The sequence below is a fragment of the Narcine bancroftii genome, chromosome 4 (assembly GCF_036971445.1).
Source record: "Narcine bancroftii isolate sNarBan1 chromosome 4, sNarBan1.hap1, whole genome shotgun sequence".
Lineage (NCBI taxonomy): Eukaryota > Metazoa > Chordata > Chondrichthyes > Torpediniformes > Narcinidae > Narcine > Narcine bancroftii.
The window spans coordinates 223,903,405-223,931,279 of NC_091472.1; the positions used below are offsets into that span (position 1 = coordinate 223,903,405).

General features: G+C 43.5%; 1 protein-coding gene across 2 annotated transcripts in view; it reads right to left on the reverse strand.

Moving 5' to 3' along the window:
* The window catches only part of trpm2 (transient receptor potential cation channel, subfamily M, member 2), a 166,324-nt gene that overhangs the window by 85,092 nt on the left and 53,357 nt on the right, over positions 1-27,875 (reverse strand). For both annotated transcript variants that reach the window (XM_069934075.1, XM_069934074.1), the window contains 6 exons: positions 27,578-27,639; positions 22,863-23,063; positions 20,094-20,196; positions 14,437-14,558; positions 9,261-9,590; positions 1,362-1,490 (listed from right to left, as the gene is read on the reverse strand). In XM_069934075.1, the coding sequence (XP_069790176.1) occupies positions 1,362-1,490; positions 9,261-9,590; positions 14,437-14,558; positions 20,094-20,196; positions 22,863-23,063; positions 27,578-27,639 (947 nt within the window). The remainder of the gene's footprint in view (positions 1-1,361; positions 1,491-9,260; positions 9,591-14,436; positions 14,559-20,093; positions 20,197-22,862; positions 23,064-27,577; positions 27,640-27,875) is intronic.

Genomic DNA, 27,875 nt, shown 5'->3' on the forward strand with positions numbered 1-27,875 from the left:
AATTTGGAAAGCAGGCCAAGAAATGGCAAACAGAATTCAACTTGGACAAGCACAGTGTGTTGAATTTTATTAAACCAGGTTGGTTAGACATGGTAAATGACAGGGTCTGGAGACAGTTGTAGAACAGAGACCTGGGGGTACAAGTGAGTAGTTCCCTGAAGGAGGTAACACAGGGTGGGGACTTGTCTTCATGCCTACCTTCACTAGTCCAGGATTGATAAGGTGAATAGCCTTCCCCTCCCCCCCCCCCACTGTGGGGGAGTCTAAAACCAAAGGGCGTGGGTTCAAGGTGAGAGGGCAAAGATTTAAAGAGATCTTGAGGGGTAAGTTTTTCAGTCCGAAGGCAATGAGTCCAAAGAAGAAAGTGAGAGAGGAAGTGGTAGGTGCAGGTAGGATTACAGTATTTTAAAGACATTTGGATAGGACTATGGATTAGAAAGGATTAGGGAATGTACTGTACAACTAGAGGTCGACTGGGTACAATTTCCATATCTGTAGAAGACACAAAACCTGACAACACAGTGAAATGTGATGGTAATTGCATTTGGCTGGAATTGATGGCAGATATTTTTCCACTTAGACTGGGGGAGATAAATACTAGAGGTCATCGTTTTGAGTTGAAGGGGGGGAAGGTTTAGGGGGAAGTTCTTCATTCAGAAAGTGGTGGGATTATGGAACGACCTGCCATCTGATGTGGCTAATGAAGTTGTGCCAGCTTGTCCTAGACTCCCCTACCATGGGAAACAACTGCCACATCTACTCAGTCCAGGCCTTTCAATATTCAAAATGCTTCTATGAAGACCCTTTCATTCTTCTGAACTCCAAGGAATACTGTCCAAGAGTCATTAAACGTTCTTTGTCTGCTAATCCTTTCATTCCGGGAATCGTTCTTGTAAATCTTCTCTGAATCCTCTCCAATGCCAGAACATCCTTTCCTAAATAAGAAGCGCAAAACTGTACCCCATACTCTGAGAAGCCTCACCAGTATCTTATAAGCCTCAACAACACATCCCTGCTCTTGTATCCAATTCCTCTAGATACAAATGTCAACATTGCATTCACCTTCTTCAGCACCAACTCAACCTGAAGGTTAACCTTTAGGATGCCCTGCACAAGGATTTCTAAGTCACTTTGCACCTCCAAATTTTTAATTTTATCCCCATCTAAATAACTGCCCTTTTATTCTTTCTACCAAAGTCCATGACCAACATTATATTTCATTTGCCACTCCTTTTCCCATTCTCCTAATCCAAGTCAGGTGTGTAACTAATGTCTTCTACAGTGAAGACAACACAAAATACTCATTCAATTCCTCTACCATCTCCTTGCCTCCCATTAAAATTTCTCTAGTGTATTTTTACCTGCTCCCAGAAAATAGAAGCCAGATTCTTGCGTTTCGTTAATATTGCCCAGATAAAAAGGTCACGCTCTGGATCTTCGAGCATTCCCTCCTGGAACTCATCTTGCTGGTCGCCAATGCTTGTTATATCCTGGGAATAAAATGCTGGAGTGTCACGTTAGTTAACACATCACTCTCATTTTCTCTACTGGAGCAACTATTGCCAAGAGCACGGAAAACCAGCTGAACAGCAAACAGCATCATCAGATGGAAGTTGTATCAAGCACAAACCAAGTCCAGTCAAACCGACCTCCAAACTACATAGCAACATTTAAGACCAGCAGGCAACACATTGAACAAATGCTAATTGTAGCTGTTGTAAGTATTTTATCGTCAGGTGTGCTTGGACCAGTCGGCTGCGTGGGAGTATTGTGCTGGCTGAGATTGCTGCGCAGTGTTCAAGTGTTGTGCAGGTGCCGAGCAGTCAAACTCTGCTCAAATGTTGTGCCAGGTCAGAGTTCAAGGCAGAGTTTTATAGCATAGAAACAGGCCCTCAGCCCAACTTGTCCATGCTAGACCAAGGTGCATTTCTAAGCTGGTCCCATCCATCTGAATTTATCTCATATTCCTCAAAACCTTTTAATTTCTGACACTGTTCAAATTTCTTTTCAGTGTTCTAATTGTCCTCTTCTCCGCCACTTCCTTTGACAGGTTATTATATTTACCCATCATCCTCGGTGTAGAAAAAGAATGGTTCCTCTGGTCCACTTAAAACCTTTTCCCGCATACCTTAAACTCCTTAGTTTTACACTCCCGATGATGGGAAAATTCCTGTGACAATCCACCTTCACAAGGTCGCTACTGAGTCCCTTTCACTTCAAAGAAATCTGTCCCAACCTATCCAGTTCCTTCGTATAGCTCAAACTTTCTAGTCCCTGCAACATCCTTGTGAATCTTTTCTGCACCCTCTCCATCCCATTGTATAATGACCAGAGCTACACAAAGAACTCCAGGTGCAGTGTGACCCATGTCCCAACTCTTGTACTCAATGCACCATCCACAAGTATGCCATATGCCTTCTTCACCATTTTGACTACCTGAGTCACAACTTTGAGGAAACCATGTACTTATACCCCTGGATCTCCTGCTCTCCAACATTCCCAGGGCACCATTGTTTACTATGCATGCCCTGCCCTGGTTAAACTTCCCAAAATGCATCAATTTGCATTTCTCCAAGTTAAATTTCATCTGCTATTTCTTGTCTCACTTTCCCAATTCCCTTAACCTAAACATATGCCTTCTAGTTTTAGAAATCTTTGGGGAAAAAATTCCATTGCACTTCTTCTGGCATAACCATGTCTTTCCAATAGTGTGACAACCAGAACCATTCACAATACCCCAGCTATGATTGATAGCTCAACATGGCCAACCATTCTCTTAATTAGTAGATTGGGAAACCACTTCACTGAGCACCTGCACTCTATTCGTGGCTCCCTGGGTTGCCAGCCTCAATGTAAACTTGATGAACAGTTCATATTTTACATAACCCCACCTCTAGCTGTTTCCATCTCAGTTTTACATACTGCTAAACTGACTTTTTTCTGTTATCCTTACCTCCCCTCCCAGTGGTCTTTCCACTTCTGACCAAATCCTATCACCTTATCCCCTCTGCAGCTTTCTTCCCACCCTCCTTCCTCCCCCCTGATATCACCCCTCCCTGCTTTAGTCCTGATAAAGAGCCCAGACCAGCAACACTGAATGACCATTTCTCTCCACAGATGCTGCCTGACTCACCGAGTCCCTCCAGGTTCTCATTGTTGGCTCAAGATTTCAGCATCCACTCAGCAAGTGAGCAGCATCAGTGGGAGAAGAGGAATGGTCGATGTTTCAGGCTGGAACCCTACCTCGAGTCATGAACCATTCTTTATCTTCTACTGATTCTCCTCGACCAGTAGGCTGTGTTTAGCTTCAGACTCCAGCCACTGCAGTCTCCTCTGTGTCTCAAGAAATCCTGATTCTTTGCACAATGCTAAAATTCCCACAAAAGATGCCCTTGTGAGTCCAACATCAATTAGAGGGAAGTTCTCAGGGACATGATTACCCTAGACTTTGAAAGACAGGTATCGTTAGGATGGTTTTATTGGGGTAGATCTTGTCAGACCAATTTGATTGAGTTTTTGAAGAGTTATCAAAGGGCAGCATAATAGGTGTAGTAGTTAGTGGAATGCCTTTACAGTGCCAGTGATCAGGACTGGACCAGGGTTCGAATCCCGCGCTGTCTGTAAGGAGTTTGCACATTCTCCCGCTGATTGTGTGGGGTTTTCCCAGGGGCTCTGGTTTCCTCCCACCATTCAAAACTTACCCGGGGCTGTAGGTTAATTGAGTGTACATTGGGCGGCATGGATTTGTTGGCTGAAATGGCCTGTTACTGGACTGTATGTCTACATTTAATTTTTTTTTTAATTTAAATTTAAAATCAGCTGATGTTATCAATATGGAACATCGAACTGTACAGTCCTTCGGCCCACAGTGCTGTGCCAACCCATATAAACCTACTCTACATCAATCTAATCTTTCCCTCCCCCATAGTCAAAAACCCTCTACTTTTCTTGCATCCATGTGCCTGTCTGATCATGACTACATTGAGTGGTGGAACAGGCTCAATGAGCCAGATGGCTGACTCCTGTTCCCATTTACATAGAACAGTACAGGCCCTTTGGCTCATGCATCCAAATCAAACCAAAATGGCTCTTTGCACCTGATTGATAACCCTCCGTCCTTTTTAAATTCATGAGTCTATCTAGAAGCCTCTGAAATGCTACTGCTTCCACCACTGTTCCTAGCAGCCCATTCTACACATCTCCCTTAAACCTATTCTCCTTCATCTTAAATGCATGTTCTCTTGAGGGTGATGTCTTTACACTGGGGAAAGACTCTGACTATCTACCCTATGATTGCCTCTCATGACCTTATACACTGCTATCAGGTCTCCCCTCAGCCCCTGACTCTCCAGAGAAAACAACCAAAGTTTGTTCAACCTCTCCCCATAACTCTCCATAATCCTTTAAACCAGGCCACATCCTGATTTGGGGGCAGCACAGTGTAGCGATTAGCAGAATGCTGTTACAGCACCAATGATCAGCACCAGGATTCGAATCCCACCCTCTCTGTAAGGAGTCTGTACATTCTCCTCGTGTCTGCATGGATTTTCCCCTGGGGGGATTCAGTTTCCTCCCACCCTTTAAAATGTATCGAGGGCTCAATTGGGGGGGGTCAATTGTAGGTCAATTGGGTGCCACGGGATTATGGGCCAAAATGGCTGTAACCGTGCTGCAAGACTAAATTTTAAAAATTAATTCTCTTCTGTACCCTTCCCAAAACCCCAACATCCTTCCTATAATGGGGCAAACAGCCTAACTAAAGGTTTATATCACTCGTCTACTCAATGTCTCACCCAATGAAACCAAGCATATCATACAGCTTCTTTACCACCCTGTCCACTTGAGTGGCTACTTACAATGAACCATAAATCCGAAGACCCAGATCCAATTCCACTGCACACCAATACGTTGAAGAGCCCTACTATTAACTGTACACATTCCCCTTGCAGTTTTCCCTCCCAACAGGCAACACCTCATACTTGTCCAGATTAAACTCCATCTGCCATTTCTTTGCCCATGTCTGCAATTGATCCATATCCCATTGTGTTCTTTGATAATTCATTGTCCACAACTTCACGAATCTTTATATCATCTGCAAACTTACTGACCTACCACAAAATTGTGTTAACTGTCCCTAACCTGACCAGGGATGGAAGGGTTAGGTTGATTATGAAGTAGGCTTATAATCAGTCTGTACAACTATGTTTTATAATCAATGCCTACAGCCTTCTCCTTGGTAAATCTTAACCCTGACCGTTTTAAAAATACTAGTTTTAGACCTTGTTCTCTTCCTCTGACTCCAAACATAAATTCCCTTGAGTGGTCCTATCCGCTTTCTGATCATCCTCTAGTTTTTAATGCAAGTATAAAATATTTTGGAATTCTCTTTAATTCTACTTGTCTTATTGCAGCTTCCTCAACCTTACATATACCTCTTCTTTTTTTTTGACTAATTTCATGACCGTTCTCATCATCCAAAGTTCTCTTACTTTCCCATCCTTGTCCTCCTTTCGCAATGGAACACGCTGATCCTGGACTCTAATTAGTTGTTCATCAAACTACAGCACGTCTTTTGTGGGCTTGCCCAGTAACAGGTGCTCACAATCAACTTCCCCAGCTCCTGTTTAATCATGTCATAACTTGCCCTCCCCCAATTTAGTACTTTTCTACAAAGACCAAGCTTGTCCTTGTCTATAACTGTATCGAAATTAATGAAATTAAGGAAGTTTTCCAAAATGTTCTTCCAGTCAATACTGGGGAAATTAAAGTCTTCCACTATAAAAACCCTGCTTCTTTTTCAACTTTCCATAATCCATCTGGCCATCTGTTCATCAAACTCCCAGTGGCTATTGGGAGGCCTTTAATATAGTCCCATCAGAGGGTTTGCATCTTTCTTATTTCTGATCAGTGCCTCAGTAGATAAGCCCACCATTATGTCCTCTCTGAGTGCATCTGCAACACTCTCCCTGATCAGCAATGCTATGCCTCCACCTCTTTTACCTACTTCTCTGTCCTGTCTAACACAATGGAGTGCAGGAACATTGAGCTGCCAATCATATCCCTTGCAGCCATGTCTCCATCACGGCCACATCATAATTCCAAGTACCAATCAGGCTCTAATTTCATTGACCTTAACAACAATAGTCCCTGTAATAAAATCAACACATGCCAGCCCCCACCCAACCCCCCATCCCACCCCGTCTTGCTTTGACCATTCACCCATCCTTTCCTGTCCCTTTCAGACTTGCTTCCACTAACATCTGCCATCCCCTCAACTCCTCCATTTGCTACCTGCTGCTCAGGTTCCCACCCCTGCCACTCTAGTTTAAACCCTTCCCAGTTGCACATGTGAATTTCCACGAGGACACTGGTCCCCCTTCAGTTCAGATGGACCCATCCCTCTTGTACAGGTTCCACCTTTCCTGGAAGAGAGCCCAATGATCCAAATATCCAAATATCCCAATGATCCCTCCTGCACCAGTTCATCAGCCACATATTAAACTGCACTACCTCCCGTTTCTTGCTTCACAAGCTCATGGCACAAGTAGTTTTCCCAAGATCGTCATTTGGAAAAGATTGATATGATCAAACAAACTCAACGTGAGTTATAGAAAGGGAAATGTGTGTGACAATTCACTGGAATGTTTTGAAGATGTAACTAGTAGAATAGTCAAGACAGAGCCAGTGAATGTGGTGTATATGGACTTGCATACAATTTTTAGAGTATCCAAATTAGTGGCCAATGGTGACTGCAGTGACCTAGCCCTTCACAACACAATTTAATGCTTTGGATGAGAAAATAAAAAAGTAGATGACACAAAGCTGGTTGGGAGGGTAAGCATTGCAGAGGATGAAGGGGTTCGCAGATGCAGAATAATGTGGTTAAGTATGAAATTGTCCACTTTGGTGGCCATAATAGGAAGTCGGCTTATTATATAAATTGAGATAGATTTGGAAAAGTGTGAAGAGGCCTAGATGCACCAGTCAGTGAAGGAAAGCATGCAGCTGCAGCAGGCGATCAAGGTGTCCAAAGGTACACTGGCCTTCCTACCAAAGTGCAGTATGGTTACACCATTACAGTGCCAGCAATCTGGATTTGAATTCTGTGCTGGCTGTGAGGAGTTTGCACATTCTCCCTGTGTCTGCGTGGAATTTTCCCGGGGGCTTCGGTTTCCTCCCACCATTCAAAACGTACCAGAGGCACAAGTTAATTGGGTGTAATTGGGTGGTACAGGCTTGTTACTGTGCTGTATGTCTAAATTTAAGGTGATTCAATGATAGAAGCAGGAATGTCTTACTGCAATTAAAAAGGGCTTTGGACCTCAAAGGTTGTGTGCAGTTTTATTTTCCTTATCAGCGGAATGAGTTCAGGAATGGCAAGACTGAAATATGGAATAAGATTGGGTCAAGTGAGGCTCATATCCACCAGAATTTAAAAGAATGAGTGGAGATTTTGTAGAAATCTCCAAAATTCTAACAGGGTGGAACAAATCTCCCCGGTTACAGGGGTCACTGTCTAAGGATAAGGGGCAAGTCATGAAGACTGAGATAAGGGACAGGTTAGAAGATTAGAATACATGGGATCCAGGGCAAGGAAGCAAACTGATACAAAATTGGCTTGGCCGAGGGTGGCATTGGAGGGTTGCTTTCAGACAGTAGCAGTGGTGTGCTGCAGGAATCAGTGCAGGGTCCTTTATTGCTCATAATTTTTATGAATGATTTAGAATAAAAAACATACAGTAGAAAGCATGATTAATAATTTGGAAATGACACCGAACTTAACAGCAGAGAACAGCACCTAACAGCCTGTATACTCCTGAGATTGACTGATCTCAGAGGCTAACCAGGCTCAGGACTGTTCGGTACTTGGAGGGGAGACTGCCTAGGAACACCAGGTCCTGAAGGTTTCTGTGAGGGGCGCCGGACAAAGTACCAACTGTCTGTCTGCCTTATGGTAGACAAACGTTAAATGATTTCATTCATGTTACATTACGTGACAATAATGGAACCTTTACCTTTAGCGGTGGCCTAACATTACCACATGATCCAGATCAACTGGGAGTGGTGGTAGAATATTTGTTAATATTGTTAATATTCAAGAAAAGGTTGGATAGGTATATGGATGGGAGAGGTGTGGAGGGTTATGAGCCAAATGTGGGTCAGTGGGACTAGGTGGAAGAAGATGTTCGGCATGGGCTAGTAGGGCAAAACTAGCTTGTTTCTGTGCTGTAAATGGGAGAGTGAGCAAGAAAATGGTGGATGGAAATGAACACAAACAAGTGTGTAGTAATGTAATTTGGGAAGTTAAACCAAGCCAGGACATTTACTGTGAATAGCAAGACCCCTGAGGAATATTATAGAACTGAGAGACCTTGGGGTACAAATCCATATTTCCCTGAAACTTTAGTGACACAGGTACAGAATGGTGAAGAAGACAAGTAGTATGCTTGCCTTCTTGGCCGAGGCACTAAGTATAGGAGTTGGGATGTTATGTTATGAGAGTACCAGTCATTGATCAGGCCACCCTTGGGTCATTTCCATGCTGTCTGACTGTGAATTCTCTACACAGAAAGCAGTCAAAACTAAAATGTTTCAATATGCAAAAAGGATTCAGATATTATACTTTGGGCTTGAAGGATGACAGCCCATTTTCCTGCATTTGGCCACTCCTGTCCTTGATCCTGTTAACATATTTTTCAAATTTTGTGATTATACCCCCTGCAGCAAGCTTCTGCATATACCTTCCGCCTCTGTGAAATACTCGCCCCCTCCGATATTCTTTAACTATCCGACACTGTCTATCAGGTGTTTGAATGTTTTCCCTATGACTATGTGGGTTTCCTCTGAGAGCTTCAATTTACACATAGGGTTTGTGGGTTAATTGGTGTGATTGGGGTGGCATGGGCTCATGAGCCGGCGGGGCCTGTACCCATGCTGGATGTCTAAAATCAAATATCAATTTCCCCTCTCACCTTAAACCTACTTCCCTTCAGTTTTAGACTTCCCTACCCATGAACAAAAGTTCTGGCTCTCGACCCCATCAATAGCTAGCAGGGAGTTCTGGTGTCATGGAGATTGCTGACCAAGGAAGATAAACCATGAAATTGGACAAATGTGCCTCAGTTTGGCATCGAGTTCAATAGGATGCATTTTCCTGCCTCTGACCTGATTGTTTGGAGGGGCAAAGCTGAGGGAACTTTATTCCTTGCATGACTTGTGCTACACCTGCCTGGCAACTTTTAACTTGTTGTTATACTTACAAGCGACTTCCTGGAGGAGATAATTGGTTGTTTATAAAGTGGCTCCATGAATTCACCAAGCAACTCCTGCAAGACCACAGAGATGTGCTGAAGAAGGATTTTCCGCGTGTTCTCCAGTTTAGCATTGGTTTGCGGCTGCTTCTCACTGTCCACCACTTTGCATAGTTTCTTATACAAGAGAGTATGATGTGGTATATTGTTGTAAAGTCGGACAAGCATTTCTGGTGAGAGAAATTCTCTCAGGTTCACTCCGTTTTTCATGAAGAGTTCAACGAAGCCAGGCTTATTTCCAACAAGAGCAGCAAACATGGCTTGATGGAGATGTGAAGACTGGAACATAAAGGACTGAGGTGAGTAAATGACAGGCAAGCTTTCCCAAAAGCTGCACAATTCTACCATCTCCACACCCTGGCCCCAGTGCCACTGCCCTGCCAGTGACAACTGTATGATCAGCTGCCTGAGACCTCAGCACCAGAATCCCATACAAATTATAACAACCTCACAAATAAGATTTGATTTTTTTTTCTTGCAGAGATGACTAAGAGGACTGAGAAGGGCAGGGCAGTGGATTTGGTTCTACTGTGGACTTTAGTGAGACCTTCAACAAGGTTATAGTTTTCGATTCTGAATGAGCATTTCTGTGCCCTTAAGGCATTTTATAAGAAAAGGCTTTTGAACTCCAAAACAATATTAATTCACCCAGAGGTTAGCCCCTTGCACCATGGTGAAGAAGCCTTTTGTCCCCAATTATTGACTGAATCATCCCTTTACTGGTATAATAAGTATAGTAGAACCTCTGGTATCTGGCACCCACGGATTTGGTAGATGTCAGATAAGTGAATTTTCCTGTTGCTTGAGACCCATACTTACAATGCCTAACTAATACCCCAGCATTAAGAATAAACTGTTAAAAGGCAAAAATACTCCACTGTCCTTACACTGAAGAAAAGACACTTGTATGAATATATTAACCTTAAAGAATTTTACTTTATTTTCAGTCACTTTCTTTGAAAACATTTAATCTCCAATGAGCTGTCGAAAAAAAAGAACAGTAACATTACAGATAATTAACCCCCTCTCCCAAGTTTACAGATAAACCCTTCTTTCTTTCTTCTTTGGCTTGGCTTCGCGGACGAAGATTTATGGAGGGGGTAAAAGTCCACGTCAGCTGCAGGCTCGTTTGTGGCTGACAAGTCCGATGCGGGACAGGCAGACACGGTTGCAGCGGTTGCAGGGGAAAATTGGTTGGTTGGGGTTGGGTGTTGGGTTTTTCCTCCTTTGCCTTTTGTCAGTGAGGTGGGCTCTGCGGTCTTCTTCAAAAGAGGTTGCTGCCCGCCAAACTGTGAGGCGCCAAGATGCACGGTTTGAGGCGTTATCAGCCCACTGGCGGTGGTCAATGTGGCAGGCACCAAGAGATTTCTTTAGGCAGTCCTTGTACCTTTTCTTTGGTGCACCTCTGTCACGGTGGCCAGTGGAGAGCTCTCCATATAACACGATCTTGGGAAGGCGATGGTCCTCCATTCTGGAGACGTGACCCATCCAGCGCAGCTGGATCTTCAGCAGCGTGGACTCGATGCTGTCGACCTCTGCCATCTCGAGTACTTCGACGTTAGGGATGAAAGCGCTCCAATGGATGTTGAGGATGGAGCGGAGACAACGCTGGTGGAAGCGTTCTAGGAGCCGTAGGTGGTGCCGGTAGAGGACCCATGATTCGGAGCCGAACAGGAGTGTGGGTATGACAACGGCTCTGTATACGCTTATCTTTGTGAGGTTTTTCAGTTGGTTGTTTTTCCAGACTCTTTTGTGTAGTCTTCCAAAGGCGCTATTTGCCTTGGCGAGTCTGTTGTCTATCTATGATGGACAGATAAACCCTTACTAATATACTTAATAACATAAAGATAAAGCAGGGAGCGAGCCTCTTACTAAGGCTCTTGCTAAGCAGGCAGCCAATGCAGTGGCATCAACCAGCACTTTATCCTGGGTGACACCATTTTATTCAAACAAATGCAATGAGCAAAGCACTCTGCTGGCTGGATATTTGCTCCCATCTTCACCAAAGGTTTATGTTTCACTTCAGAGAACATTTACCTTTACAATTTTGAACTTTAATTACATGTTTTTATTTATTCTTATTTATTTAAATAAATCAATCTTATTTATTGATTTATTTTTCTCTACTTTTTTGCTGATTGTTTGAGGTTGCTGGTGGCTTGAATTCCGGATAACAGGGGTTTTACTGTTCATAGAACATTTCACAAAAAGATGTAGAAAAAGGGCCATTGGCTTCGTCAGAGGCTTCGTCAATGTGGAAATGATATGGTCCTGGATAGCAAATGCACGAATAGTCACGCAAAATTCTCTAGACTCAACAGACTGAGCCGCCAATCGTCTCCTATTATCAAGCCAATTCTACCTGCCTTTCGCCAGCTCACTCTGGATCCCGCGTGATCCCAACATCCAGACCAGCCTACGATGTGAACCTTGTTGAGGCCTTGCTCGACTCTATGTAGCCAATGTCTACCATCCTGCCTTCATCAATCTTCTTGGTCAGCTCTTCAAAATAAACTCAATCAAATTTCGGAGACTAAGTGACTCTCTGACAAGTCGAGTAATGTAATTCAGTGTAATTTGCACCAAATTAAATTAATCCCACTGTGCAAGTGGACCAGCTCATTGTGCAGACATCATTTATCTTCAGCAAAGTAAATGTGATCAGCCTCAATGCTTTCATGTGGAAGTTAACTGCTCTGACCCAAGATTACTTTTTACCAGCTCACGTTCCAGGAGCATCGTAAAATAAGGGAGAACAGACGAAGTTCCAAAGCCAAGAGAAAATTCCAAAATATTTCAGGATATTGTCCCAAAGGCAAAAGCAGGATAAAATGAATGGTGTTAGAGAGGGGTGTGATCAGTGAGTGAACACAGGTGGGTAGAAGAACTGATGTATGAGATGGGGGAATTACAGGTCAGTGGCACGAAAATGAGACGAGAACCTGCGAGGGGATATTTAACCAATGAGGGTGAGGGAGAGGGGTAGATGGAGGGATTAGGGTGGGATGGAGAGGGTCAGATGGAGGGATTAGAGTGGGAGAGGGGCAGGTGGAGGGATTAACATGGGAGGAAGAGGGTCAGGTGGAGGGATTAGTGGGAGGTAGAGGGTCAGATGAAGGGATTAGAGTGGGAGGGAGAGGGTCAGGTGGAGGGATTAGAGTGGGAGGGAGAGGGGCATGTGGAGGGATTAGGGTGGGAGGGAGAGGGTCAGGTGGAAGGATTAGAGTGGGAATGAAGGGAAGATGGAGGGATTAGGGTGGGGTGGAGAGGATCAAGTGGAGGGATTGGAGTGGGAGGGAGAGGGGCAGGTGGAGGGATTAGGGTGGGAGGGAGAGAGTCAGATTGAGGGATTAGAATGGGAGGGAGAGGGTCAGGTGGAGGGATTATGGAGGGAGGGAGAGGGTCAGGTGGAAGGATTAGAGTGGGAATGAAGGGAAGATGGAGGGATTAGGGTGGGGTGGAGAGGGTAAGGTGGAGGGATTGGAGTGGGAGGGAGAGGGGCAGGTAGAGGGATTAGTGGGAGGGAGAGGGTCAAATGGAAGGATTAGAGTGGGAGGGAGGTGGTCAGATGGAGGGATTAGAGTGGGCAGGAGAGGGACAGGTGGAGGGATTAGGGTGGGAGGAAGAGGGTCAGATGGAGGGATTAGTGGGAGGGAGAGGATCAAATGGAGGGATTAGAGTGTGAGGGAGAGGGTCATATTGGATTAGAGTGGGAGGGAGAGGGTCAGATGAAGGGATTAGAGGGAGAGGGGTAGATGGAGGGATTAGGGTGGGAGGGAGAGGGATAGATGGAGGGATTAGGGTGGGAGGGAGAGGGGCAGATGGAGGGATTATGGTGGGAGGTAGAGGGTCAGATGGAAGGATTAGAGTGGGAGGGAGAGGGCCAGATGGAGGGATTATGGTGGGAGGGAGAGGGGTAGATGGAAGGATTAAGGTGGGTGGGAGAGGGTCAGCCAGTATCAATTGTAACCCTATATTGGTGCCAGTGATTTACCTATATGCTCTAAATAAGACTGCCAGATTTTAGGAAGGTGTAGATAGGAGTTAGACTTTCCATGTTACTACTATCCACTTCCTAGCCATAAACAAGGCATTTCTGTGAATTTAATTTGAGAATGATTTAGTGATCTACCAACCGTAGTAAATTTCCCCAGAAGACAAAACTCTGGGTCTACAGGGTGTCACAGAGGACATACCAGAAGGGCCTCACCTTCGTGCAAAGCTCGGTAGAATTGTAAAAAGGAATCAACCTCTACACAACACCTAAAATAAATCTCTGATAATTCAGGTTTCTATTGGTGTAATTTCTATGGGTTGAGGTGCAGTTGATGGAGAAAATTATAATGGACCAATCTATACCTGGCATTAATAGTAGCCATCAAACACTCCTGACACAAATCTGACCAGAGTTGTTTGTCAATTGCTGTGTCAAAATCTGACTCCCATCGAGGTCTTTAATTTGGGCATCAAGCTCAGCACAGACACATTGACCAAGGATCTGTTCAGGTGCTGTCCTATTTTTTAAGAAGTGAGAGGGCTTTTCTGAGCATTGAGAGAGTGAAGGGAGAGTGTGGTGATACAGCGACTACACTGGCCACACTCCTACCAGCCTACTGCAGGGGGGCAACCATCATACCTGCAGGTAGGAAACCTGGGAAAGAGAGAGGGAGGGCAAAGAGAGAGAGGGGAAAAAGAGAGAGGGGGGAAAGAGAAAGGGGGGAAGAGAGGGAGGAAAGAGAGAGGGGGAAAGAGAGAGGGGGAAGAGAGAGGGAGAAAGAGGGATCAGGGAAAGAGAGAGGGGGAAGAGAGAGGGGGAAGAGAGAGGGAGAAAGAGGGATCAGGGAAAGAGAGAGGGGGAAGAGAGAGGGGGAAAGAGAGAGGTGGGAAAGAGAGAGGGAGGAAAGAGAGAGGGAAGGAAGAGAGAGGGGGAGAGGGGAAAGTGAGAGCGAAAGAGAGAGTGAGAAAGAGAGAGAACGCACAAGGCCCAGGGAGGAGAGAGTGAGTGAAAGTGGTTAGGCCTGCAGTTGAAAGAGTGGGAGGAGCGGGAGTGAGGTGTGCGCTGGGGGGGGGGGGGGAGGAGGGAGAGGGAATGTTTGAAAAGTCAGACAAAATGTTCTGAGATCACCTTCCACTGCTTGTCATCAGTGAATATGTGGCTCTTGGCAATATCAAGTCTGCTCCATGCGATTGCTAGTTGCAATTGATGGTCCAGGTTCTCTTGCCATTGTTGTCCATGGGAACTGGAAGCTGGAAATTGGAAAAGAGAATAATTTAAAATGTTTTGACTGATTGGTTTCCAGCAGCCTGAATTGCTCAAATGAAATTCAGGGTACATCTGTGAACGAAATGCCCCTGATGTTGGATTAATGAGTCCCATTTGCCTGTGTTAAGCACATATCCTCTAAACCACCTCCTTTGGCAGCTCATTCCATATACCCTGTGTGAAGAAGGTGTCCTTCATGAACTTAGCAAATCTTGTCCCTTTCATCTTAGGTTTTGATTCCCTACCCTGTGATAAAGGCTACATCTCTGCCCTTCATTTTATAAACCTCTATCAAGGTAGATATAACCTTCACCTCACCTTCCCCCATCCTGGAATTCTCTGTGCTGGAAAGGTAACATCAATTGTTGTCACTACATCTTTAAATGACCCTCTCCCTCCCACCCTATCAACATTAGCAGTAATTCTTTCCAGTGTTCCAAGTCTTCCTGCAATTTCTTTATTAGTGGCTGATAATTTAGTATCAGGTTAGTATCTAACCTGATCCCTAGGTATTGGATTGCTTGTGCTTGCCATTTAAATGGTGATTCTTTTTAAAATTCTGTATAGTCTGCGTTACTCATTGGCATCACTTCACTTTTATTTGCGTTGATCTTGTACCCCGATATTTCTCCATATTCCTTCAAGTTCTTATGAAATTCTTTTACTGATACCTCTGGTTCTGTTAGGTATACTATGATGTCATCTACAAATAAGCTGATTTTATACTCCTCCTTTATTTTTATCCCTTTTATTTTATTTTCTATTCTTATCAGTTCTGCCAAAGGTTCTATAACTAAGGCGAACAATGAGGGGGATAGTGGACATCACTGTCTAGTTGACCTACTTAATTTAAAGTGACTCGATACATATCCATTTACTGTTACCTTCGCCAACGGTCCATTATACAATGCTTTAATCTAATTTATATATTTTTCTGGTAGATTGAATTTTTGTAATACCTTAAACAAGTTATTCCACTCTACTCTGTCAAAGGCTTTTTCTGCGTCTAGAGCAACAGCCACTGTTGGTTTCTTATTTCCTTGAACTGCGTGAATTAGATTAATAAGTTTGCAGACATTGTCCGCTGTTCGTCTTTTCTTAATAAATCTAGTTTGATCTTGTTTTACTATTTTAGATACACAATCGGCCAATCTGTTAGCTAATAATTTTGCTATTATCTTATAATCTGAATTAAGTAGAGATGCTGGTGTTAGTGGATCCTTCTCCGTCTTTGGTATTACTGTAATTATTGCTGTCTTACATGAATCCCACTGACAAAAGATAAAGGAGGAAAAACCCAACACCCAACCCCAACCAACCAATTTTCCCTTGCAACCGCTGCAACCGTGTCTGCCTGTCCCGCATCGGACTTGTCAGTCACAAACGAGCCTGCAGCTGACGTGGACATTACCCCTCCATAAATCTTTGTCCGCGAAGCCAAGCCAAAGAAAAAAAAGAAGACATGAATCTGGGAACTTTTGTGTTTCTTCTATCTGGTTCATTACTTCCAGGAGAGGAGGAATTAATAACTCTTTAAATGTTTTATAAAATTCTATTGGAAATTCCTCCTCTCCTGGTGTTTTATTGTTTGGTAGCTTTTTTAATATATCCTGTACTTCCTCTATTTCAAATGATTTTATTAGTTTGTTTTGTTCCTCTTGCAATTTCGGCAGTTCAATTTTAGCTAAAAATTCCTCTATTTTATCATCTTTCCCCTCATTCTCAGTTTGATACAATTGTTCATAAAATTCCTTGAAGTTTTCATTAATTTCTGTTGGATTATATGTAATTTGTTTGTCCTTTTTCCTTGAGGCCAGTATCGTTCTTTTAGCTTGTTCTGTTTTAAGTTGACAGGCTAATGTGTTTTTTCTCCCAGTTCGTAATACTTTTGTTTTGTTTTCATTATGTTCTTCTCCACCTTGTACATTTGTAATGTTTCGTATTTAATTTTTTTGTCTGCCAGTTCTCTCCTTTTCGTTATATCATCCCTTTTTACTAGTTCCTTTTCTGTACTTACTATCTCCCTTTCCAACTGCTCTATTTCTTGATTGTAATCCTTTTTTCATCTTAGTCACATAACTTATTATCTGCCCTCTAATGAAGGCTTTTATTGCGTCCCATAATATAAATTTGTCTTTCACTGATCCTGTGTTTATTTCAAAATATGTTTTAATTTGGCATTCAATAAACTCCCTAAATTCCTGTTTTTAAGTAGCATGGAGTTTAACCTCCATCTATATTTTCTTGGTGGGATGTCCTCCAGTTCTATTGCTAATAATAGGGGTGAATGATCTGATAGTAGTCTAGCTTTATATTCAGTTTTCCTAACTCTCCCTTGAATATGGACTGACAACAAAAACTTATCAATCCTTGAGTAAATTTTGTGCCTACTCAAATAATATGAAAATTCCTTCTCTCTTGGGTGTTGCCTCCTCCATATATCCATAAGTTTCATTTCATTTCACCATAAATTTGGCTACTTTATTCTTTTTACTTGTCTTTTGTCCAGTTTTATCTAACATTGGGTCCAAATTAAGGTTAAAATCCCCTCCTATCAATATATTTCCTTGTTTGTCTGAAATCTTCAAAAAAAATATCCTGCATAAACTATTGATCCTCCTCATTAGGTGCATATATATTGAGCAAATTCCAAAATTCTGAGTATATATGACACTTTATCATTACATACCTCCCTGCTGGATCTATTATTTCCTCCTCTATTTTAATTGGTACATTTTTGTTAACTAGTATGGCTACACCTCTAGCTTTTGAATTATAGGATGCTGCCATTACGTGTCCTACCCAGTCTCTCTTTAGTTTGTTATGTTTCGCTTCAGTTAGATGCATTTCCTGCACAAATGCTATATCTATTCTTTCCTTCTTCAATAAATTTAGTAGCCTCTTCCTTTTAATTTGGTTATGTATTCCATTAATGTTTATAGTCATATAGTTCAACATGGCCATTTTATATCTTGCATACACCTCTTTTCCACCTCTTCGCCACCTCCATCCCGCTTTTCCCCATTTTCATCTCTTAGTTTTCTCTTATTACATTTAGTACGACAACACATTTAAAACATAAAGTATCGCAACAGTTCCCACATCCACTAATACCTTAACCCCAAAAGTCGTCCCCCCCCTGAGTTGCCCCATATCCCTGGCCGGGCAACCACAACTCCCCTTTTCATTTGGATTGCAATCATGTTCGCAGTGTCAACTGATTTTGCAGTGATGGTTATTCCCCCTCTATCCAGCCCTCTCCAGAAAACACTTTTTTTTAAACACATATAACAAAGCTTTCTCTCTTCCCCCCCCTACTCCCTTCCTTCCCTTCTCTTTTCCCTCTTTAGTTCTTTACATATACATTGTTTTTACATCTTTATATATACTTTATCACTGTTCTTCATTCTTGTTACATCTCTTCTCCTGTCCTGCAAACGTTCTGCGAATTCTTGTGCTTTCTCTGGATCCGAGAACAGTCTGTTTTGCTCCCTGGGTGTAAATATTTTAAGCACGACTGGATGTCTTAATATGAATTTGTAACCTTTTTTCCATAAAGTTGATTTCTCTGTATTAAACTCCTTCCTCCTCTTTAAGAGTTCAAAACTTATGTCTGGGTAAAAAAATATTTTTTGACCCTTGTATTCCAATGGTTTATTATCTTCTCTAATTTTATTCCTTGCCTATTCCAGTATATTTTCTCTTGTCGTGTATCTCAAAAATTTTACTAAGATGGATCTTGGTTGTGGATGTACCTGTGGTTTCGGACCTAGTGCTCTGACTGCCCTTTCTATTTCCATTTCTTCCTGCATTTCTGTCATTCCCAGGACCTTTGGGATCCATCCTTTTATAAATTCCTTCATGTCTGTGCCTTCTTCGCCCTCCTTCAGGCCCACTATTTTTATGTTGTTTCGCCTACTATAATTTTCCATCATAACAATTTTCTGAGATAACAACTCTTGGGTCTCTTTAATTTTTTTTGTCATTTTCTTCCAATTTTTCTCTTAAATCATTTACTTCCATTTCTACAGCCGTTTCCTGCTCTTCCACATTCTCTACTCTTTTCCCTATTTCTGTAATTACCAGTTCTAACCTTTGCATTTTTATCTTCTGTTCTTTTCATTTTCCTTTTAATTGCATTAAATTCTAATGATAACCATTCTTTTACTGATCTCATTTGTTCTTCAAAAAAGACTTTATCTATATTCTGTTCATCAGTTTTACCTTTTATTTCTCTTTGTCCATCAGTTTTACCTCCTATTTCTCTGTGAAGATCTTGGTCTTCTTCTGTGTCTGTATCTATGTTTGTGTCTTTTTCTTTTCTTTGTGTCTGTATCTCTTCTGTTTTTCCTGATGAGCTGCTTGTATCTCTTTGTCGGGCCTCTTCTTGCTGAGCCTCTTGTTGCTGTTCCTCCCCTCTTGGGCTGCTCGTCTTTTGTGCCTCTTGACGTTGGTCTTCTTGTTGATCTTCCCTCCGTCTGTCTTCCACGTCTGTTTCATCGCACCCTCTTCTGCTGGCTTCCTTATCCTCCAGCTGAGAGCCCTGGTGTCGGGCGTCTCTCAGTTGCTCGGTCTGTGACAGCCCACTCCTCTGCTGAGCCCCCCTCCCGCTGGTGTCCTCTTTCTCCTCTGATTGTGCACTTTTGTTTGGCTTCGAGACCCATTTTTATAAGGTCTCGACTGCAGGGCAGGTACTGACCTCAAGGGTCAGGCGCTCCTCGTCACCACAGCATCCTGATCCTTCCTGCAGGTAAGGCCTTCTTCTCCGGAGACTTTTTTACTTCTCTTTTTCCAGCTGTTCTTACTTTCTCCTTCTTGGAAGCCATATTCTTTCTCTTCTCTGTATCTTTATCTTCTATTTCTTGTGCTCTATTTCTGTTATGCTTTGCTTTATCCTAACTTTTTTTCCTATTTTCCTGGAGAGGGCTGGTTTTCCCAACCGGCCATTACTCCATCACGTGACTCCTCTTAGAACCAAAAAATTCAACACCAATATTGGCGTTCCATGTTTGTGTGAAGGGGACGCATTTTGCAAATCCTTTCATTAGACATGGTACCCTCCCCCAATCAAAACTCAGCATAATTTTAAAGGCCACATGGCATTCAAAATAAAACCGTAGCTTCAATGCCTGTGGTTATCTGCAGAGACGCAGTGTTTTTCAGTCATGTGAGAAAGTCTAACACTGAGTTGAATCCAGAACAATAGACAACAGCCAAGCAGAATGCGAGTGGCATCACATCTTTATTTTAACATGATGCTATTTATGAATTAAGACAATCTAATCAAAACCGCTGTCCTACATGGTAAATAGTTTAGCAAGGGACATCTTGTCTCATGATTGAGTGGAGGGGGATGAAAGATAGATACCTGAACCCACTACAAGCCTGAGCATTGCAGGAATACTGCCTCCCTACAGAGTGAATGTCATTCAGTGTTCACTGAATGCATACCATAATGCATGTCATAGAATGAACCCAGTGAGCCATTCAAAGCTCAGCTGACACTCGCGTTCACTCACCTTTAAATAAGGCTTCCAGAATGGCAACATCCAGGTTGCTATTCCTCGATTTATCTGCTCGGAAGACAGTCAGAAGGTCCTGCATCCTGACAATATCTTGAACCTGACGAATAACGGACAGCAAACTCCATCAACAGAGGATCAGGAGACAGATCAGAAAGCTTGAAGCACATCAGCTTGCACAGCTGACAAATGGCACCACAGTTGGCATAGAAGTTAGTGTAACACCTTTACGGCGCCAGCGATCAGGACTGGGGTTCGAATTCTGCGCTGTCTGTACGTTCCGCTTGTGACTGTGTGGGTTTTCCCCGGGAGCTACGGTTTCCTCCCACCATACAAAACATACAAGGGGTGTGGGTTAATTGGGTTTAAATTGGGCGGCACGGACTTTTGGGCTGAAATCACCTGTTACCGTGCTGTATGTCTAAAAAAATTTCCAGGCACATCTCAGAATACAAGACACTTACAAATCAAAGAGTGAAAGAGATGATGGGAATCAATAACCTGTTGATTCAAGAACCTTGAAATTCCTATCAGCTTTCCTCCATTCTCATGTTTCCCCAGTCTCTGTTGGTTCACTCCATTCCCTTCCTCAGTCACAACCACAGGCTAAATCAGATTCGTCACAACCTTGCCATTTCATCAGCCCACATCTGCCAAAATCAAATTAATTTATTTCCCAGACTCAGCTTTGGTGCTGAAAGACTCACCCAGGCCTTTGTGGACATCAGACCTCAGCAGCCTGATGTTCAGGGCCAAGGTAGGTCAGTCTGACTTGGGAAAATTCAGAAATCCATGTGGCATGTGTCATGATAATGAATATGTATGAGCTGTACCGGAAGTCACGTGGTATGAGAGAGAGATAAGAACACAAGCAGGAGAACAAAGGAAACCGGAGAATAAAAAGACACTAAGAAGTTTACCTGATAAACTTGTGTTTAATGTTTTATTAACTTCACATTTCGGGCCACAAATGTGACAGCATGGTGCAAGCTCTGCTCAGGAAAGAATGGGGGTCAGCATGGAGGAATTGAGCTAAAGGGCCTATTCCTTAAACACGCCATCTCCTACTGTCCACAACAGTTTCCAAGGTCTCAATCCACAGCTCAAAACTTCAAATATCAACATTAATGTAAAACACCTACCCCAGTCAGAAATCCCACCCCAATGCCCCGATCGCGGTCAGAAATCCCACTCCCACCCCAGTCAGAAATCTCACCACAACGTCCCGATCCCGGTCAGAAATCTCACCCCGACCCCGGTCAGAAATCCCACCCCGACGCCCCGATCCCGGTCAGAAATCTCACCCCCACTCCCCAATCCCGGTCAGAAATCCCACTCCAACACCCCGATCCCGGTCAGAAATCTCACCCGATGTCCTGATCCCGGTCATAAATTCCACCCCGACGCCCCGAATCCGGTCAGAAATCCCACTCCGATGTCCCGATCCCAGTCAGAAATCTCACCCCAATGCCCTGATCCCAGTCATAAATCTCACCCGATGTCCCGATCCCAGTCAGAAATCTCACCCCAACGCCCTGATCCCAGTCATAAATCTCCCTGACGCCCCAATCCCGGTCAGAAGTCCCACCCCGATGCCCCGATCCCGGTCAGAAATCCCACCCCGAAACCCCGATCCCAGTCAGAAATCCCACCCCGACACGTCTTCCTTCTTGTTTAAAAAAAATGGCAGATTACAATATAGGCAAACATAATTCCTGCTGAAATGATTTTCAACCTTTAAGACAATTTGAAAGTGATTTTCACTCCACTTTAAATCTGATCGGAAGGCAGAGGTCAGAAAAAGGCCGACTCCATGGTATGTTTTGACTTGCCACTGTGCACACATGGATGAGGAATTAAGAGCGATCTGCTTGTGAATTTTGGAGAATTCAAACTGTGAATATTTCATTCATGGTTTTCTGGCTGCATTGACTCATCTGGATGCAGGCCAATGGGAAAAGGCACAGACCTGTTTCTGTGCTCTTCGATAGCTCTCAGACATGGGAATGAGTGAATAAAGAGTGCTTGGTGTGGATTGAGCTGCAGCTGGTCAGCAGAAAGATGGGAAACCAGGAAGACTGAAGTGTTGCTTCACTTGGACCCCACAGATTGACCTGTGAAGTTGCAGGTGCCCTTTTCTGCATCCAGTGCTCCTGAGGAGGCCTCCTCTGCATCGGGGAGACTGGATGCCGACTGGAAGATTGTTTCATTGAGCACGTTCACTCTGACCACTGCAAGAGCAAGGTCTTCCCAGTGGCCAACCACTTCAATTCCATACCTTATCGCCACAAGTACACATCTGTCCATCACCATGGCACTGCCTGGTCGAGGCCAGATATAAATTGAAGGAACAGCACCTTATATTCCATCTCAGCTTCTATCCTCCTCGCTGTCCGTATCCACCACTTACCTGTTAGCCAATGTTCCTACTCTTCTCCCTCTCCCCACCTTCTTTTTTGGGCACCTGCCTGATCCTTGACATACTTGAGGAAGGGCTCAGACCCAAAACGTCTGCTATATTTTACTTTCTATGGATGCTGCATGACCTGCTGAGATTCTCCAGCACTGGACAAATATGGAGAGGAAAGGCTGAGTTGGATATGGATAAAATGTGGGCAAATGAAATTATCCCCCAGAATGCTACTTGTTTTGGCTGGGGGAGCCTGTTCCATGGTGCATGACAATCTGTGTAAATATAACAATGTATGGAGACTAAACACTGGATGATGAAGGCTTAACACTTCTGAAGGGTGCACAACTTTGTACCTGTTTGGTCCACAACATAATTTCTCGTTCAGAGAACATGTTGTAGCTTTCAGAAAAGAAAGTGCGCAGCTGCTTCTCAATGAAGGAGATGGTAATCTGAGCCACAGGGAGGTCAGCTGCATTCGCCAGTATATCCGCCACCCGGCCTGAACCCTCCACAATTACACAAGGAGTCCCATGCCCCATCGCACTGTGTATTGTCTGCAAGACAGAAATCACCATCATGGAACAAAAACAGAGGACCATAAATCAATTGCTTACACATATTTAACACTTACTGCATTCCACTCATCAAATGTTCCGGGGCAGCGGCTGTGAACAGCAAAGTGAAATGTCACATTGTTGTTACAAAGGGGTAGAGAAAAGACAGTCGAAACAGCTGAGATGTTAAACATGTAGATAGAACAAGTGATGAGGCTCTGCAGTTAGCACTGAGTGTGAGGTCAGTGCCACCCAAGGCATGAATGTGGCTTAGCTGCACAGGAGAAGCAGAATTAAGGGAGGGCACCAGTGACCAGGGACCAAGGGTGAAGAGATAGAATGGCACTTCGGTGTCACAAATATGACTCTGTGATAGTATTGGTACTAGGATGTAGACGGAGTGTGGTGAACGTCTGCCAAGCTGCCTGTCTCCCCTCTGATGAGCCTTGCTGCACTAACATTGGCTGTGCATTATCTCTACTGTTAAGGACACTCCCCTTGGGTATAACTGTGTCTGCACCTATTGTCTTCCATTATTGTACCATGAGTTTCTGCTAATAAAAGCCATGAGTATTGTTTGACAACATCGTCTTTGTCTACTTCATCAACTGGCACTTCAGGGAGAAAGAGAGGAGTTTCTACAGGTAGAATTTTGGTCGTAAGAAAGTGCTAGTTGCCTCTTTATTGGGAGCAGCTCTTCCTGTTACACTTCATAAGTGTAGAAGGCATACCTTCAGCCCAATACATTACGGATTTGGTTTCAATTTCAGAAGTTCTTTGACTTGAAAAAATTATTTTAAATAGCACCATTTCTCTTAATTTTTTTTGTTCAACTGCCTTCTCTTTTTGGAAAGTTAATGGAATCGTTTCTATTTCAGCTTTGTTTATAGAAAAATTATCCAAGAAATATAATATACCAAAGTCACATCTTTTAGATACGTCCAAATAAGAAATTTTCAGAATATTTTACTGCCTAACTTTCCAACATTGTACCAACCAGATTTGATTGATACTTTTTTCATTTGAACCTTTCTCATAAGGGTGGCATAAGGGCAGTTTTGCGGAAACTGCCAAAATGTTTGGCCTGGAAGTCAGCCTGAAGAAAACTGAGGTCCTCCATTAGCCAGCTCCCCACCATGACTAGCAGCCCCGCCATGACTACCAGCCCCCCCACATCTCCATCGGGCACACAGAACTCAAAACGGTCAACCAGTTTACCTACCTCGGCTGCACCATTTCATCGGATGCAAGGATCGACAAAGAGATAGACAACAGATTCGCCAAGGCAAATAACGCCTTTGGAAGACTACACAAAAGAGTCTGGAAAAACAACCAACTGAAGAAACACACAAAGATCAGCATGTACAGAGCTGTTGTCATACCCACGCTCCTGTTCGGCTCCGAATCATGGGTCCTCTACCGGCATCACCTACGGCTCCTAGAACGCTTCCATCAGCGCTGTCTCTGCTCCATCCTCAACATTCATTGGAATGACTTCATCACCAACATCGAATTACTCGAGCTGGCAGAGTCCGCAAGCATCGAATCCATGCTGCTGAAGACCCAACTGCGCTGGGTGGGTCACGTCTCCAGAATGGAGGACCATCGCTTTCCCAAGATCGTGTTATATGGCGAGCTCTCCACTGGCCACCGAGACAGAGGTGCACCAAAGAAGAGGTACAAGGACTGCTTAAAGAAATCTTTTGGTGCCTGCCACAATGACCACTGCCAGTGGGCTGATATCGCCTCCAACCGTGCATCTTGGCGCCTCACAGTTCGGCGGGCAGCAACCTCCTTTGAAGAAGACCGCAGAGCCCACCTCACTGACAAAAGACAAAGGAGGAAAAACCTAACACCCAACCCCAACCAACCAATTTTCCCTTGCAACTGCTGCAACCGTGTCTGCCTGTCCCGCATCGGACTTGTCAGTCACCAACGAGCCTGCAGCAGATGTGGACATACCTCTCCATAAATCTTCGTCCACGAAGCCAAGCCAAAGAACATTTATAGTAAGTTATTAAGATTGCAAACAAATTCTAATGACAAAATTAAAAGGGCTTGGGAAAAGGAACTTCAGTTACATCTTCCAGAGGAATCATGGGAGAAGATTATTGGATTGGTTAATACCCCTTCAATATGTGCTCATCATTCTTTGATTCCATTTAAAGTGGTATATCAGGCTCATATGTCAAAAGACAAATTGGCCCATATTTTTTCTAACATTAGTCCTATTTGTGATAGATGCAAATCAGAAATGGCTTCTCTAACCAATATGTTTTGGTCATGTCCTATGTTGGAGAGGTATTGGATGGATATTTTTAAGACCTTGTCAGCTTTATTGCCATCTAACCCATTGCCTGAAGTTCCAGAGGTGGGACGTCTTCCAACTTCCACACATCGTGTTGTAGCCTTTTCTACATTGTTGGCAAGAAGAGCTATTTTATTTAAAAAGAAAGATTCTAATCCACCTACTTTGGTTCTCTCAAAATATTTCATGTTTAAGTTTAGAGAAAGTTAGGAGTCATACCTTTGAGACTTCTGTTAAATTTGAAGAGACTGGCAACTTTTTATAAATGATTTCCTCATGACTTAGTATAATTATTTTCTCTCCCGGACTATATTTAATGTTATTTATTTTCTCTTTGTTGGCAAAGACCAGACAATTACTTTTTATTAATACATTCTGAAGATAGGCTGCCCAGTCTTTTTTTTTCTTGGATTAGGTGTGGTTTTATATAACATTTTTATTTTGATGATTTCAGTTTGAGGCTTTAAACGACCTTTTAAAATCCTGCAATCACATGGCCTGTGGCCAAGATGGTGGCACCTGTGCTGAGCAGCGTACCACGAGTGGACCGGAGCACAGCACCAGAAACGAACACACCTTCCCCCACCCATTGAGAAGAAGTAGAGGAAACAACCTTACAGAATGATGACCATGGTATGGGACTGGCAAGGGGCTCAGTGGCTGAAGAACCCACACGTGCCTCCACGTCAATGCAATCATGAAAAAGGCTCACCAGCAGCTATACTTTGTGAGGCGTTTGAGGAGATTCGGTATGTCACCAAAGACTCTCAAAAACTTCTACAGGTGTACCGTGGAGAGTATTCTGGCTGGTTGCATCTCTCTCTGGTTCGGAGGTGCCAACTCTCAGGACAAGAAATAATTTCAGAGGGTTGTTAACTGGGCGTGTGACATCACAGGCACCAGGCTTCACTCCATCGAGGACATCTAAACAAGGTGGTGTCTTAAGAAAGCAGCGTCTCTCCTCAAGGATCCCCACTACCCAAGCCATGCCCTGTTCACTCTGCTACCATTGGGGAAAAGGACCCTAAAGATGAACACTCAGTGGCATAAGATCATCTTTTTCCCCACTCCCATCAGATTCATGAATGATCAATGAACCATTGGCACTGCCTTACTTTGACTTTTCATGGACTATTTTTATTGATTTTTGTAAGATGGTTTATATGAATGTTTACGCTGTGACGCTGCTGCAAAACATTGAATGTCATGACTTGTTCATGACAATAAATTCTGATGCACTGCGGTGGTTGGTGACTTGCAGTCAAAAAGGACCCACACAGGCTGTGGGCTGCTGGAGACTGGCTCATGGGAATTAGGTATCAGTATCAGGATTCGAGAGGGTGCTGTGGGCAAGAAGGACTCCTGAAGGGCCTCAGGCACTGATCATGTGGAGCTCGGGTTACCGATGGATTGAACTGGCATCTGTGAAGCTGCAGGAGCGTTGTTGGTGAATCCATGGACACAATGTCTCTGAAAGGTCTCTTCCCTCTCTTTCTCCCATTGTTAGGAATACTGGGCAATGCTCATAGCAATTCTTTGTTTGACTCAAGACAGAGAATAGCTGAAGTATATCATGTATATTACATTTTACCATATTATTATATGACAATAAAAGGAACCTTTGAAGCCACCTCTCATCCTTCATTGCTCACATTGGGCGGCATGGTTGGTGTAGTGGTTAGCGCAACGCCTTTACAGCGCCAGTGATTGAGACCAAGGTTCGAATCTTACGCAGTCTGTTATGGGTTTGTATGTTCTTGCTGTGTCAGTCTGGGTTTTCCCTGGCATCTCTAGTTTTCTCCCACATTCAAAACATACTGAGGGTGCAGGTAAATTAGGTGTAAATTGGGCGGTATGGACTTGTGGGCCGAAATAGCCTGTTACTGTATGCCTAAATTTAAATTACTAAACAGGTAGAGCTGGGCACACTAAAGAACACAAGAAATAGGAGCAGGAGTTGGCCATCTGGCCTGTCAGGCCTGCTGTACCACAAAGATACGGAAGAAATTTTTCAGCATGTTGCTTGAATCAGAAGGTATCAGTTGCAAGGAAAGGGTTGATTTCTCTGGAGTGTCAGGGACTGAGGGAAGATCTGACATTTACACTGCTGTATGCAGTGCTGACTTTCTGGACAGGACTAGTCGCTGAGTGGACTAGGTATAATGTGACAATAAACCTGAACCACTGAAAACGCACATCAACTTACATTCAATGTTCCACGCCCGCCTTCAAGGACAACACACACAATTGGGATCTCAATTCCAACATCTGCAAAACAAGGATTGAGGAGCATCGGTCTCAGACTGCAGTTCCACAAGCATCTGATACAAAATAATTGAACTTTCTTCTTGGATGGTAACATTGCGGTGTGTCACATGGAAGTAATACAGTAGAAGTTTAAAAATCTGGATGACAGAAATCCAGACCACCCAAGAATCTGGACTTTTTGAAATTTTTCAAACTTTTTAAAATTAGTGGGTTTTTACGTGCGTGCATGTGCCACA